The sequence below is a fragment of the Cottoperca gobio genome, chromosome 18 (assembly GCF_900634415.1).
Source record: "Cottoperca gobio chromosome 18, fCotGob3.1, whole genome shotgun sequence".
Taxonomy (NCBI): Eukaryota; Metazoa; Chordata; class Actinopteri; order Perciformes; family Bovichtidae; genus Cottoperca; species Cottoperca gobio.
This window is the reverse complement of record NC_041372.1, coordinates 11,929,414-11,943,441: the sequence shown is the minus strand read 5'-3', so window position 1 is coordinate 11,943,441 and position 14,028 is coordinate 11,929,414. Positions and strand designations below refer to the sequence as shown.

Below are 14,028 nucleotides of genomic sequence, written 5' to 3'. Positions count from 1 at the left end.
ATCTGATGTCCCATTGTGTTTGTATGTAGCCAAAGACATTCAACAATAAACCAGCGAATGCTCTTATTTACGTTCCTGTAAAGTGTAAAACGGATAATCCACTCTGAGATCTGCGTTAAAGGATTAGTTCTTTGCCTTCACGTCACAACACACACCTCCTTGTGGATTATCCCTCATTTAATCATTAAATCAATACACAAACAAGATTAGATATCGTTTCCCCTGTCGATCTCCTTTGTCTGAATCATTGTCCGCTAACAGAGGGATCAGGTGTCCTCTCACTGTGCTTTCATATCAGCAGCGACCGTAAGAGAAACCTAATCAGACCTTTTTAATTAAAGAGGCTGGAGTGTTGGTGGGGGAGGAGGAGAAGGGAGGAGAAGATGAGGGTGGATGGAGGGGAGAGGCCAAGTCTGTCTGCTGAAAGCCACCTAAATCCCTTTCTTATTAACTCTCTGTGACACATGATCTACCTCCATCCCCACACACACACACACACACACACACACACACTCAGGGCTACGAACCGGCTCCTCTTACCGCAAGAAACAGCCCCCTGCACCTCTGCTGCATGGCTTCATTTTACTGCATCCCACTACTCTCTGAATCAAGGTGGATCAGTATGTGCTTCGTTTCATTAATGCGTCTTTCAAAACCGGTATTACAGTGACATTTTCCTATGCAAACGCAAGCTAACCTCGATCCGAAGAGGCCACTGCAACTAAATGTAATTGAGCGAGCTGGAAAAGGTGACATTTTTTAGGATAGTGACGAAAGGTTCATCCTGTTCCACTTCCTGCAAGTGTTCTGAAGGAATATAAAGATGCTGGGGTAGTTAAATTAATCATATCATGTAGTCAGCATATCTGTTAACATAGGTCCTAAATATTGAGAAACTGAATTGTGAGTATGTTGACTGTTAAAGGAATGACTGATTCTCTTGCCCCTTTGCCAAACGTTCAATATTTATTTACCTTGAATTGTTTGAGTCCATTTTATTTATTGTTTTGGTTGTGTGGTTTTATTTAATTTATGTTCTTTTTATTTAGAATATTTCAAATCCAAATCCAATCTTAAGAATTAAAAGTACTTGCATTATTATGCTATTATATCATATTATTTATTAGCAAATGAAATCAACAGTCACTTTCTATTTCACTATGAAATATCTCAACATCTACTCGATGGATTAGCATAAAATGTAGTTTTGACTTTTTATGGTAACAAACTTTGGTGACTTTTCCTCAAGTGCCAACATCAGGTCAAACTTTCAATTTGACAGTTACTTTTGTTTGTGATGCGTGTAAAACTAATGACATTCTCATTCGCCTGCAGCTATACTTTGTGTTTTGTGCTAATTAGCAAACGTTAGCATGCTAACATGCTAAACTAAGATGGTCAACATGTAGCTTGCTGACGTCAGCGTTTAGCTCTACGCACCGCCTCTCTGTGCTGCTAGCATGACTGCATGCAGACTTTTAGTCTTGTTTTGTTTGTGACCATTTGACAGGATGGATTTTTGCATGACGTGTTTCTTTGATACAAACAGCTAACGTCATATAGGTTCTATATGAGAGCATTTTTCACAGATTTGTGCCAACTGGAGCGAATTTCCCTTTTGTTTGTACGCAATCACGCCACCTCTCATATTCACTTCAGTCTGAACACACCTTCAAGGCTTTCTTCTGCTAACCAATGCCTTGCTAAATACAAGGGGATTTGAAAATAAAGTTGCTGAGGTGAAATGTTTTTCAGAGAGTACGTCCTGGCAGAGACATTTAATCTCCTCCTGTCTGTATTAGGTGATTAAAAATAAGGAGAGGATAATGTGACAAGGGCACAGATATGAAAACACTCGACTCGGGCACGGTGAAAAAGAACTAAAACAGAAACTGTGGCAGATCCACATTAAAATGTCATGTTTTATGCGATGGATTATCCCGCTCAGGCAGTTTTCAAGTCACTGGAGGTTGTTTTTCATGCTGTTCAAGATATATTGGCTTTTTTAAGGGAGGAAAACACAAATATCTCTTACTACTCAGGCGGTGCTCAGACAAAACCGGAACGATGTAAACAAGATGTTTTAAAAAGATCATTTTATTTATTAAAGAGTACGAAGGAACCTTTAACTAAACCCTAAAAGGGCCGTGAGTTGTTTTGTAGTCGTGCCAGAACCTACTCTACAGGCCAAAGTGTTGTTGTAGCAGAAAGCTATGTTGGCATGCTACATATAAAAAGAAACATTGGTAGAAAACTAAGCCCTGCACTTAAAGCCAAACTGTACTTGTCAAGGTCTTGCTGAGTCAGCTCTTTCACATTTCTGAAATGAGTTGGAAATGTGAGAGACAATTGGTAGTGTTGCCTTCAGGAGCCGTCTTGTCACTCATGTTTCCAGTTTCAAATGAATGATTCAGGATTACTCAATTGTTATTTTGCTGACAATTGTCTAAAAAGTCTTCTTAAATGTGAAGATTAGCTGATGTTCTTTGCTTGTTTTGGTCATTGCAGATTAAATACTTGTGGGTTTTGGACAGTTGGTTGAACAATGTGGATATAATGAAAATAATTAAATGGATTCTGCATCATTGTTTGTACTTCTGGAGTCTTTTCATCCCTCATCCCTCCATCAGTGTGGATGAAACCAACTCAACTGACCTTTGTTGAAGAAAAGGAAACTATAAGATGCAGCTGATCATTGGGCCGTCAGTATGGCAGAGGACATCCTGTATTGACATCGACAAAAGATTAACTAGCTAAAAACAACCAAACAATCTGTGCATCAATTAGTGTGAGAGCATGAGTGCGTGTTTAGTAGAGTAGGCTTAGTGTTTTTGTGCATTTGTGTGTGCCTGTACATGTGTGTGTTTACACACATTCCTGCTGAGCCCAACCACCGAAGCAGCACAATCCCAGCTGTTTTGGGATTGAATAGAATGAATGTCAGTTTTGACGAATTCTCTCTTAATCTTCCACAATTTAACACAAGGTCAGCTGTCATTTCTTCGCTGAATGCTTAATTACTCAAACATAGTCATTGAACGTAGAACCTGGGGCTCACTTTTCTCCCCCACAGTTGTTTGATCATAAGTTAAGTCACTATTTATAACCATCAATTGAATCTTTGTGGGTAAAAAACAACAACAAGGACTCTTAGAAACTGTTATTTTTCACTATTTTTCGACATTTTATAAATGACTAAATGATAAGTCGCTTAAAAATAAATGCTACAGTTCTGTTTGATTTGGAAGCAAGTTGCATTCATCTTCAAAACACATATACTGTATATGTTATGTCCCTCTCTGTGCAGCAAACCCTTAATGATCCCATTTACCTGAGTGGGTGGCAGTAGCACTAACATGGTCAGAAGATTCCCAACATGGGCCGCCCATGCTTTGAGTAACGCGAGCTGGCTTTCGTGACTGTTAGCATGTGTGTGGATGCTAACGGCACAGTGTAATCAAGGAGAGAGATGTCGGACATTGTTATGCAAGTGAGACGCCGCCGAGAGATGCTTGGACTCCTTCCCAGGTTCCATTGCTGTCGTGGCGTTTTGGCAGGTCAAGTGACACGGGGAGTTTCTGCCACAGAGCACTCTCACTATGAAGTGCTGTTAGTTTTTTCTCATAAGCATGTCTCATTACTGGCGGGACCTAATGCACAAGGCCTTCTGTCCACTGTTGGAGTCAAGAGAGTATAACAAGGTGTAACAGGGAGTGTGACTATTACAGCTGTGGAAGGTAATGAAGGTATCATTCACCAGTATTATCACAGAGTGACAAAAGCCAAGCCTCACTACCCTCTGCCGCTAATGGATCCCAGCCATTATTTGCTTTGGATCCTCCTCGCGTTCGTCTCTTCCTCTTGTTCGCTCTCTCTCTCTCTCTTCCTTTTTATTCCTGTTCTTTCACTCCTCATTTCTGCTTCCTTTAATCTTTTCTCCCTCTGAACCCCCCCCCTCTCGTTTTCCCTAATTCCCCGTCGCCCATTTTCGCCGTCGCTCTCGTTCCACCTCATCCTCATTTCCGCTTTCTCATTACACCTTCGACTGCCCTCGTTCTCGTGCTTTTCTTTTCTGCTCTACCTTTACTTATGTTCTCTGTTTGCTCTTCTTCTCCTGCAGTCCCGGTGAAGCAGAGAGAGAGAGATGTCGCAGAAGAAGATATTCCTGATCTTCGTCGCCATCAGCACTGTCAGTCTTCTGCTGCACCATGGGGGCCACTTGAGCTGGTGAGTGATTGAAACATTCCCACACATATGCAAACACTTACATTATATACCCTCTATCTCTCTATAAGTTCAGACGGTGCTAATTACTATGAAGATGTCTGTTTTTTTCTTTTCAAGTCAAATTAATAGCAGGACTGGCTTATTAAAAGACTCAGATATTGAGGCTTTGAGTGCAGATGCACTGCCAAATTGGTCGAGGGACCAATTATAAAAGTAGAGGGATCATAGATCTTTTGACAGCCCCTCGTACCCCTTTCAACATTTTGCTCGTAAATTCTTTTCCACATTCCCGTCTTTACTGTCTCCGTTATTACTCTGCCTCTCTACTTTTCACACATTGTTTCCACACCTTTTAAATATCTGACCCTCTTGTTCAGTCTGCAGGGAATACTACATGTTGTAATACTGCAGAGTATTCGGCGTGCATGCACCCAATATGAACGTGTGATTTGATTTTTCAGTGATTTCAGATTTAGCTCTTTTGCTATCAGGAATATGTATCTTAATTAGAATTTGGCTGCACTGAGCAGCTGATACACATCGTTTCATTGTTATCCTCTTTTTTAGAAATAAGAAGATGCAAGTAGTTAAGTTTTATGTTAGGCCCTTAAGTGACTCAAGATCACATTGCACACACATTTGCCTTATTTAAGTATGTAGTAGGGCTGAAATCATTATCATAATAACAATTATATTTACCATAACAATACATACACTTTCACAATAAAAAACTCATAAAATAAGATTAGATCATCAATTTGTTCCTAGTGCATCAGACAAAACTCTGGTTATTATTCATTTGGATATCCAAAGTTGAAAAAAGTATAGAACATTAATTCATATAATTACACTGATGATTCCACTGAAAGTCAATAATTTAGAGTAGTACGCAGTACAAACAATACAGACACACCTCATAAATATTTTTCACTCTCAGTTTCCTCTAGTGGCTTTATTATACGTCTGCCCTCTGTTCTCTGTCTCCTCTCATTTCAATTCCCCATGCATACACTGACTGCTACTGGACTGTTCTACATCTGTCCTGTCCTACACCCCAGTCTCTTCCATTATCTGTCCCTAATGTCACCAAATTACTTTTTCTGGAGCTAATGCAGCTTCAAATAGATTATAACACATTCTTTTTCTTTCTCCAGGACCATGGAGGCCTTCCACATTGGTTGTCCTGCGCTCCGGTCCCACCCTGCCCCGGGCCTGAAACCAAAGCACACCAATGTGGTCTTCCTCAAGACCCACAAAACGGCCAGCACCACTATGCAGAACCTGCTTTTCCGCTTCGCAGAGCGCAACAACCTCACTGTGGCGTTGCCCGTGCAAGCCTGCAGCCACCAGTTCTGCTACCCACGCTCCTTCACCTCTCACTTTGTCCACCCCCACACACTGCCGCCAAACATCATCACCAGCCACATGCGCTTCAGCAAGGCAGAACTGCAGCGCCTGATGCCCAACGACACAATGTACATCACAATCTTGAGAGAGCCGGGGTCCATGTTTGAATCCTTGTTCAGTTACTACAACCAGTACTGTCAAAGCTTCAAGAGGGTCCCCAATGGCTCCCTGGAGGCTTTCTTAGAGGAGCCCTGGCGCTACTACCGTCCAGATGAGAAGGACTCCATGTATGCGCGCAACACCTTGACCTTCGACTTGGGCGGAGACAAGGATCGCCCAGCAACAGATGTGGCATATGCGCGGGGCTTTCTGGCAGAGGTGGAGCGGGTTTTCTCCCTGGTGATGATTGCTGAGTACTTTGATGAGTCGCTGGTTCTCCTTCGCCATCTCCTCTCTTGGGATCTGGATGACATTCTGTACGTTAAACTCAATATGCGAACGCCAAGCTCGAAGCGGAGTCTGACACCGGGCCTTCCTTCAAAGATCCGTGCCTGGAATTCATTAGATGCACGTCTCTACGATCACTTCAACGCATCATTGTGGCGGCAACTATCAGCTCTGGGCCCAGCTTGTGTTGCAAGGGAGGTGCGACTCCTTCGGCGAGCCCAGGAGAGGTTAATGAGAAGCTGCTTCGGTGGGCGGATGCCGCTTCTCCGATCAGCAGCACAGATAAAAAACAAAGATCTCCGCCCTTGGCAGCCTAGCGGAAAAGTCGACATTGTGGGCTACGACCTCCCGGTAAATCTCAGCCGTGGATTCTCGAGCCAGGCCCAGGAGCTCTGCCTCAAGCTCATCATGCCAGAGGTCCAGTACACACGGGTTCTTCTACGTTCCCAATCACTGCGCTACCGTCGAGGCTACCAGCTCCGGCCTCTACAGCAGTCACATCCCCTCCAGCAACCCATACGCACAGTCCTGCCTCGGCATCCTCAAGTGCAACGCAGCCAACCGCCCCCTGCCGCCCCTGGCCCTGCATCAGGGTCAGGGTCCACCTCCACCTCAAAGCCTGCTGCAGGAACTCAAGGTCGGACCACAAAGTTAGGGACTAAATCCTCACAGACCCAGGCCTCACAGACTGAAAAATAGAGACTGGAATATAATCCCAATAGACTTCATTGTCCTACCCATCCTGACTCTTGAGACAATGGTGCTTGGTTGGTGGCGGGTGTTGGAAACAAGGGCGTCCTTGGTAAAGAAAAGTCTGGGTTGTCTTGACTCAATGTCTCTCCTGTCCCTTCCAGACAGAGTTTTGGATTAAATTAATTGAGGAACAACAGAGGGAAAGGGGATCAAGACATATCTGGACTTGAACTTGAATCTCTCCCCTCTCTGGTCTGTGAAACAGTATCAGGGTTGGCAGACACAAGGGCGGGAGAAATCAAGAATAGGACTCGGCTCAATTGCACGCCTCTGCCCGCCCGACAACAGCCGATGGAAGAGGTTTTTAGGTAAAAGTGGTTATTTGAAGCAAATCTGTTGTGTGCGACCAGGACTCAATAGGGAAGTGGCGATATCGGGCCTATTGTGAGGCACAGAGTAGGCATTGTGTGTATCACACTGGTATGGCATCATGTTACTTGCTTTCATTCCCTGCGCTCTCTTGCTCTCTCTCCCTAACATATGCCACTTAAAGTCCTTGAGAGGGGCATAATGACATAAAGGGATCCGCTGTCAGGCGTCCAAAGAGCCTCCTAAGAGGCCAGACAGACATTGAGATCACCTCCAACCATTAATACAACAGCACAATAAACAACTCTTCTCTTCTTCTTCTTCTTCTCTTACCAACTCTAGGTCCTAAAGCAATGGAGGGAGGTTAAAAAGCCAGATAGACAGATAAAGATAGAGACCTTAAAAAGAGGGTGAACCTAAAAGCTGGACCCATTATTGCTATGACTCAAACAGAGACTGAACACACACATCAAGCGTGAGTCTCTTCAGCTATCGACCTCACTGGCTTCCTCCCCGCATACCTCTCTTCATCCTCCATCCTCTATCCTCTCATCCCTGCTGCTACCCTCTGGTTAGGCCGTCACTCCAGCGAGCAGTGCTGACATCTTGTCCCTAGGACCACCAGCTGAGAACACATCTGTCATCGTAGAGACTTTCTAGGTTTCTGGATGTGGGGTCTTGTTTTTAATCTTGGGCGTTATTGCAATAAGATCTCCAGGCCTACGTTCCATACGGAAAGCATGGATTTAATAACATACCAGCAACCCCATACCGCACACACTGGCACAAACAAAAACAACTTGACAGGACAGAATATTTAATCCTCTCCTCTCATGGCCCTCCTATGGCCCATGTTCTTTGGTTACACGGCTGTACATTTTCATTAAGAATTGAAGGACCAGGCGAAAGCTGGTCACTCTGAACTCAGAGACGCGGGAGGACAAAGCGAAAGTGTCAATGTAGGGTGCTTAGAGCCTCTTAAGGCTGGTGGGCTTGCTGGTTTGGCTGTGATTTTAAAATGTCATCACTTATCTCCGCTGTGATCCATTTTTTATTCATTCTGCTCATATTTAATGTGTCATTTATTTTTCTTTTATTCATCAAGTGATCAGCAGGACACTGCTAAGTAACTGGGGGCCAGAGGAAGGATATCTGTGTGTGAGTGTGTGAGAGTGTGTGTGAGCGATGAAGTAGCTCTCTCTGCTTCAAGTTGGCTAGGCAACAAAAGGAAATTATTTGTGTGACATTTGTTAAAACTATGTGTTATTTATTATCGGGATTTAAAGAGTCCCATTACTGTATTTTTAACTTTTTTTTTTCATGAATCACTGGATACAAACCTCCATATGTTCAGCATACCACTTCAGGCAACTGAGGTGCAACGAGGCATTAGGCAATGATATAAAACATTAATTCTACACATGTTTTACATAATGCAAAACTACAAAGACCACTCCGGAAAACCGTACATTGAAACAAGTGTAGTCGCTTTAAAAATGAATCTTTCATTCAGCAGTGCTTAAGTGCCACACAAAGCTTCTTCGCACTGTAGGTTACAATAATAAAAAACACAAGCCATGGCTGCGCTGACAGGAATAAAAAATTGGAGCGTGTAGAAAAAAGACCTGAGTAGAGTAGTGCTTATCTGAACTTAACGGGGAACCTCAGCTTTGAAAGCACGAGATGCTCAGCAGTTTTATTTATTTACAGGTTTATGAAATGTGTTTAATATTTCTTCAAGGTACATACACTGGGATTACTCACTTTAAATGACAAGAGTTGTGAGCAGCTGCTACTCAAAGAGAAGAAGTGGTGCATTTGTTTGGGGACTATTTTCAGCAGCGGATGAATTCACATTTAATGCAAGTAGTGACTATTTCCAGCAGCAGGACGGCGTATGTAGGATTGATTTAAAAAAACAGTGCCCCTTGTTTGTCGTAATAATGGATCATGTCACCCAGTGCAACACTGTGAAACACTGATTTTTAGGATCAATTCATTGTTGGTTTTGGCTTTTCGTGGGATTTGTTGGCTAGAGGAGAAATATAGAACATCACCAGCTGATGATGCTGGACCTCAACTATATTTTAATTACTTTGATTTCAGCTGCTACGTGTAAAAGAAAGCATTTTGGCTTTGAATGTAACTCCTGAATTGCTTCAACCTGCTGTGAATAAATGTGTGTGTCTGTCACCCAAAGTGTTCAATATTAAATGAATGTGTAAACAATTTGCATAAATATACAATCATAAAATTGTGAAATAGTCCAATACATTTTGCAGATCTTTTTTTTTATTTCATCTCAACTGTTTTGTTTTTTTTTAAATCAAAATGTCCTTTTTGTTTTTTTAAGTCTGCTTTTATTGTGCCGTACCATTTCCCCTAACAACCGTTTTATTTCATAATGCAACGTTTCACAAACAGGCAGCTGTGTAAGGAAGTAAGAAATGGCCAGAAGTAAACGTTGAGAAGAAGCAGCCTAACAAAGAGCCGAGTTTTAACATTTTATTGGATTATTTCACAATTACATCACAGATTTTGTCAGTGTTTTCTCATATAATGTGTTTTATATTCATTTAATTTTGTTCACTTTGGGTAGAAAACTTTTTTAAGCTTACGGTGCAGTTCAGGTACCCTCAGTAAATTCCTGTGATAATATAACAGCCTGCCAGTCATTTGCAGAGAAGCAAAGGTAACCTGTACAAAACGGGTATTTGATAATACATTTCCTCCCATGTCTGCGTCTGACTAACGCCAGCTGAAGAATCTGTGTTTATTTTTGCCTCAACTGTTCATTTATGATCCATTTCTCCGTGGCTGTGAGTCTCTAAGAGCTGTTTTGATTGTACGAGTCGTTGGCCCGGCTGCTCTGCTTCTTGCGGGAGAGTTTCAGTAATGGTCGTGCTGTCATGTCTCAAGTGTCGACTATTCTTCTCTGAACATTTTCAGAGGGGCTGTGAAAAGGAGTACTCTAAAAACTCATCATCTTCACATTTGACGCCCCTTCTTCGACATTGCAAAGATGTTTGTTTTATATTTTTGTTTGTCTGCTGAGCCTTTATGTTGCAGGAAAGTAAAAGAGGAACAGTTCATAGACGTCGGTGATCCTCCATTTCCTCTTTGCTCAACTCATCCCCTCCCCCCCCCCCCCATTTTGGTAATTGATTGGAAGAGTTTGGGTGGGTGACGGGGCTCTGAACAAAATGGCTAACGACAATCAGAGCTAGGGGCCCCAAAGCTTTGTAATGATGGACGGTGAACGTGACAAATAAAGTTTGAATGATTTCAATTCATCTGCGAGTGAACATGTTCTTGTCTCTGCCATTTCTCTCCTCACTGCAGATTTATTCAGATATGCACTGACTTGAATTATTCAGATTATTAGAGCAATGCACACACACACACACACACACGCACGCGCACTCTTCATCAGCAGTGATACATAACATACAGTGACAGTTGCTCAATTAAGATTCTAACTCTAAATGCTTTTCTATTTCCCAGAAGAGCAAAACCAGACTTTTCAGCCGGCAATCAGTCGTTTGAAATTACCTCCATGCAGCACGTCCGCCTAAATGAATGAACAAATTGCTTCTCACAGGGACAAAAACAAAATGCAAACCAGTGTGTTTGATATGACTGTGATTGAAGCAATCAAGATGCTGTTGCCCCCCCCCCCCCTGCCTGTCTGGTATTATGGCCTGCTGTTGCCATGGAGGTGGCCCTCAGGATCCTTTCGGTTTTTCCTTTCAAATCTGTGCTTTTTGTTATTATCTTTCATATATTCATAGTTCTAATCGTAAGCATCATTCTAATAATTACAGTGACTGATAATATCCTAAGGTCCACCGACATAAAATGACAAAAAAGCAAAAGAAAACACGCTTAAAGTTTCATTTACATCAACAACAATGTAGTAATCATGTGATGCTCCATTCCCACACCGCTCTTACCTCCATGCTGCTATCTATTCTTACCTGAGCAGCTGGCATCTATGACATCTAACATTCACCCTAGAATATATCTAAGTGCCTGTACTTATTGACAATTTACACTAAGCCATGCTAGCAGCTCGCTTAATGCTAACATACTGATGCTAGCAGCTCGCTAAATGCTAACATACTGATGTTAGCATTTAGCGAGCTGCTAGCATGGCTGCAGACTCTTATACCCCTTTTCGTAAGTCGTAATTACAACTGGAAATAATGTATTTGACTGTTTTAATATGTCAGACTTGAAACATAACACAAGTGTCTGAAAAGTTCCTTAAATGCACACTTTTCTTACACCCACATGACAAATGTTAACAAATGCAGCACAACATAAATCATTCATGTAGTGTGTAAATGACACTTATTATTAGTAACACTGATAATCACTATGTTGAGTTGTGTTGTGTGCTGGACACTTGCAAGTTCCTGTCCAGCCTGCATTACATGAATGTAGCACTAGGGGGAAAGTAAACCATCCCTCCGCAGAAAACAGCTAACAAGAACGTCAGAGAGAATAATAGGGTGGGGAATAAAATGGCCACTCACTGGAGCTATCAGGCTACATGCACTCACAAGACCACATTTAACTCCCTAATAACAAACAAGCACACAACTGTACTCTGTATCATGCACTCATACGCATTAAATCGCTTGCTAATGTATAAATAGGCTATTACGAATGCACATAAGGGCCTCTCAGACACAAACAAATTAATTCCCTTGCGATGCGACACCAAAATAAGTCCTCAAACACCAACAATGCAACAAACACACCACTACAATGGATTTCATTAATTCCATAACCATTTGTTTGTGTGTTGCGTACATGCTGCTCTGTGTAGCAATTTATAGGATTATTCATTTGAATGTGCACAAGTGGATCTCTGGGTAAATTGAACTCCGGCTTTTGACAAGTGCTTTACCTTGATTGCATGATTGGGCCTAAAATGTCAAGAACCTTTTCATCTTCGAGGGGGAAATGCATTTCCAGCCATTACGTATTCCAACTCTGTGAGTCACCTTGTCGTAATCACAGAATAATCACAGCACTGAGGTTAAATATGTTTACGCTTGAGCACCAATTCTAATAGCCAATGAATTTGACCACTGTGTGACTCTTTTGACTCACCAAACAGAATTAAAACAAAGTTTAGAAAAAGAAACTTTCACTCAGTTATGGCTTGTTGATGTTGGACGTTTGATTTATGTCAAGGACGTCACGTATGACCTGAAACGTGCCTGTTTCTCCTGTGATATTTAAAGGGCCTACGAAATGATAAACATGAATTTCTACTGATGTATCTAATAACATTCATAATAAAAGATGTGGTTGAATTGATTGAGAGAGCAATGATATCAAATTAAACAAATATATGAATTATGTACATGCATGTGGTGATTGTATGTTTAACACGTCATGTGCAGGTCTACTGGTACTACAACTGTAATGTACAGATGACGTACAGTCTGTATACTTACTGGTGTACACACAGCTTCCTCCCCAGTGTGGATGTCCAACAGATGGTCGCTGATCATACAGGTATCCTCAGTTCTGTCAGTGGACTTCATTCACCAATGTTTCAATACCTCTGTAATAATAGGGTGATCGTTAAACGTTAAATAGACTCACGCCTTTACTCAAACTACAGAATAAAATGGGGAAGCCTGTTCTAAACATTGAATCTATACTTAATTAAGCTAATGAAGTGTAATTAGCTAAAGTTATTAATACTAAACAAGTAGCACGGCTTATCTTCGCTCTCTCCCTTTTGGCGAATGCATTTCGTCGTCTCTCTGGTGGAGGACTCTGCCCCGGCGGACGTGTTTGAGTCGGCGTGCTGGCTTGTGCTGGCTGGGATCTCGGCAGTGTTGTAGGCACAGCATCTGCGTTCAGTTTTAAATTCTTTTGGAATCTCATTTCCTTGGCGAGCGTAGTTTGTTGGAAACACGATCTCTCAAAGCGCTGCCCACAAATCGTCGGTTTCATCGACGCACTTGTCTTGTCCATAAACGCGACATTTAACCCTCTTTTGGCCACAGAAAGCCTAAAAAAACGTTCAAATGTCATTCAGAGACCTGAAAGTCTTGACCTACATTGCCATCCCTTGACCTTTTTAAAGACTTCAAAGATCTGAAATACTTGCTTTTGATTTTGCGTGTAAAGAGTAATGACTTGAGGCTCTGATAGACCTGAGATGGACCTGTCTCAAGTGACTTATCAAACACTTGAGACTTGGCCTTGAGTCTGATTGAATCACAAAAAGGACGACTTGAATACCCTCAAAAATATGATTTCCTTTGAGGCTTGAGAACAAGAACATTGAAGTCTCGTTCTGAAATCTGAACAACTTGAATCCCGACTTTCCTGACAAGAAGAACTTTTGAGACTTTTTGCAGAAATGATCAGCTAGATCATCTCTGCTAGTCTGAAATAGATTTACCAGACGCCATACATCCATCTTAAGAACAAATGTCCTGCCATGCGTTCTCTAGAATACAGTGCCATGTTTGTATAAATGTTGTAATTGTGCTATCTGTCAAATCAAAAGGTGTCTCTTCATAATATCATGTGTTCTTTCATTTCTACCTGTTACCAATCCCTCTTTGTTTTCCAGCTTTAACACCAGCAGGAGGATGCACTCTTTTGTCAGGCTGTGCTGGCGACGGATGTTGCAAGCTAAATGTAGTCCAGCTTTGTGAGTCACAGAGAGCAAGGAGGCACAGCAGCACCGAGGTTTCAATGTATTTTTTGCCTTTTGTGAGTCAGAGCGTGTTGGAACAATGCAGGAGCGCAGGAGGCTGGCTGAGTGGGCTGTTGGAGCAGCTTATCCCTGATAATGTGCGCTCATCCCATCGCTGAATAACCGCTCCACTGGGCTCAGAGGTGCCACCGACACCGAATCTATCGTCTGTTCTTGATTTCCCTCTCTTGTCTGCATAGGAGGAATTTATA

The 14,028-nt window shown here is 42.1% G+C and overlaps 1 protein-coding gene across 2 annotated transcripts in view; it reads left to right on the top strand.

The window, feature by feature from the left end:
• Positions 1 to 8,702, top strand: part of gal3st3 (galactose-3-O-sulfotransferase 3) — a 56,081-nt gene extending 47,379 nt beyond the window's left edge. For both annotated transcript variants that reach the window (XM_029454484.1, XM_029454483.1), the window contains exons 2-3: positions 4,121 to 4,227; positions 5,382 to 8,702. In XM_029454484.1, coding sequence (XP_029310344.1) covers positions 4,145 to 4,227; positions 5,382 to 6,720 — 1,422 coding nt within the window. In that variant the 5' untranslated portion in view covers positions 4,121 to 4,144 and the 3' untranslated portion in view covers positions 6,721 to 8,702. The remainder of the gene's footprint in view (positions 1 to 4,120; positions 4,228 to 5,381) is intronic.
• The last annotated feature ends 5,326 nt before the right edge of the window (positions 8,703 to 14,028 follow it).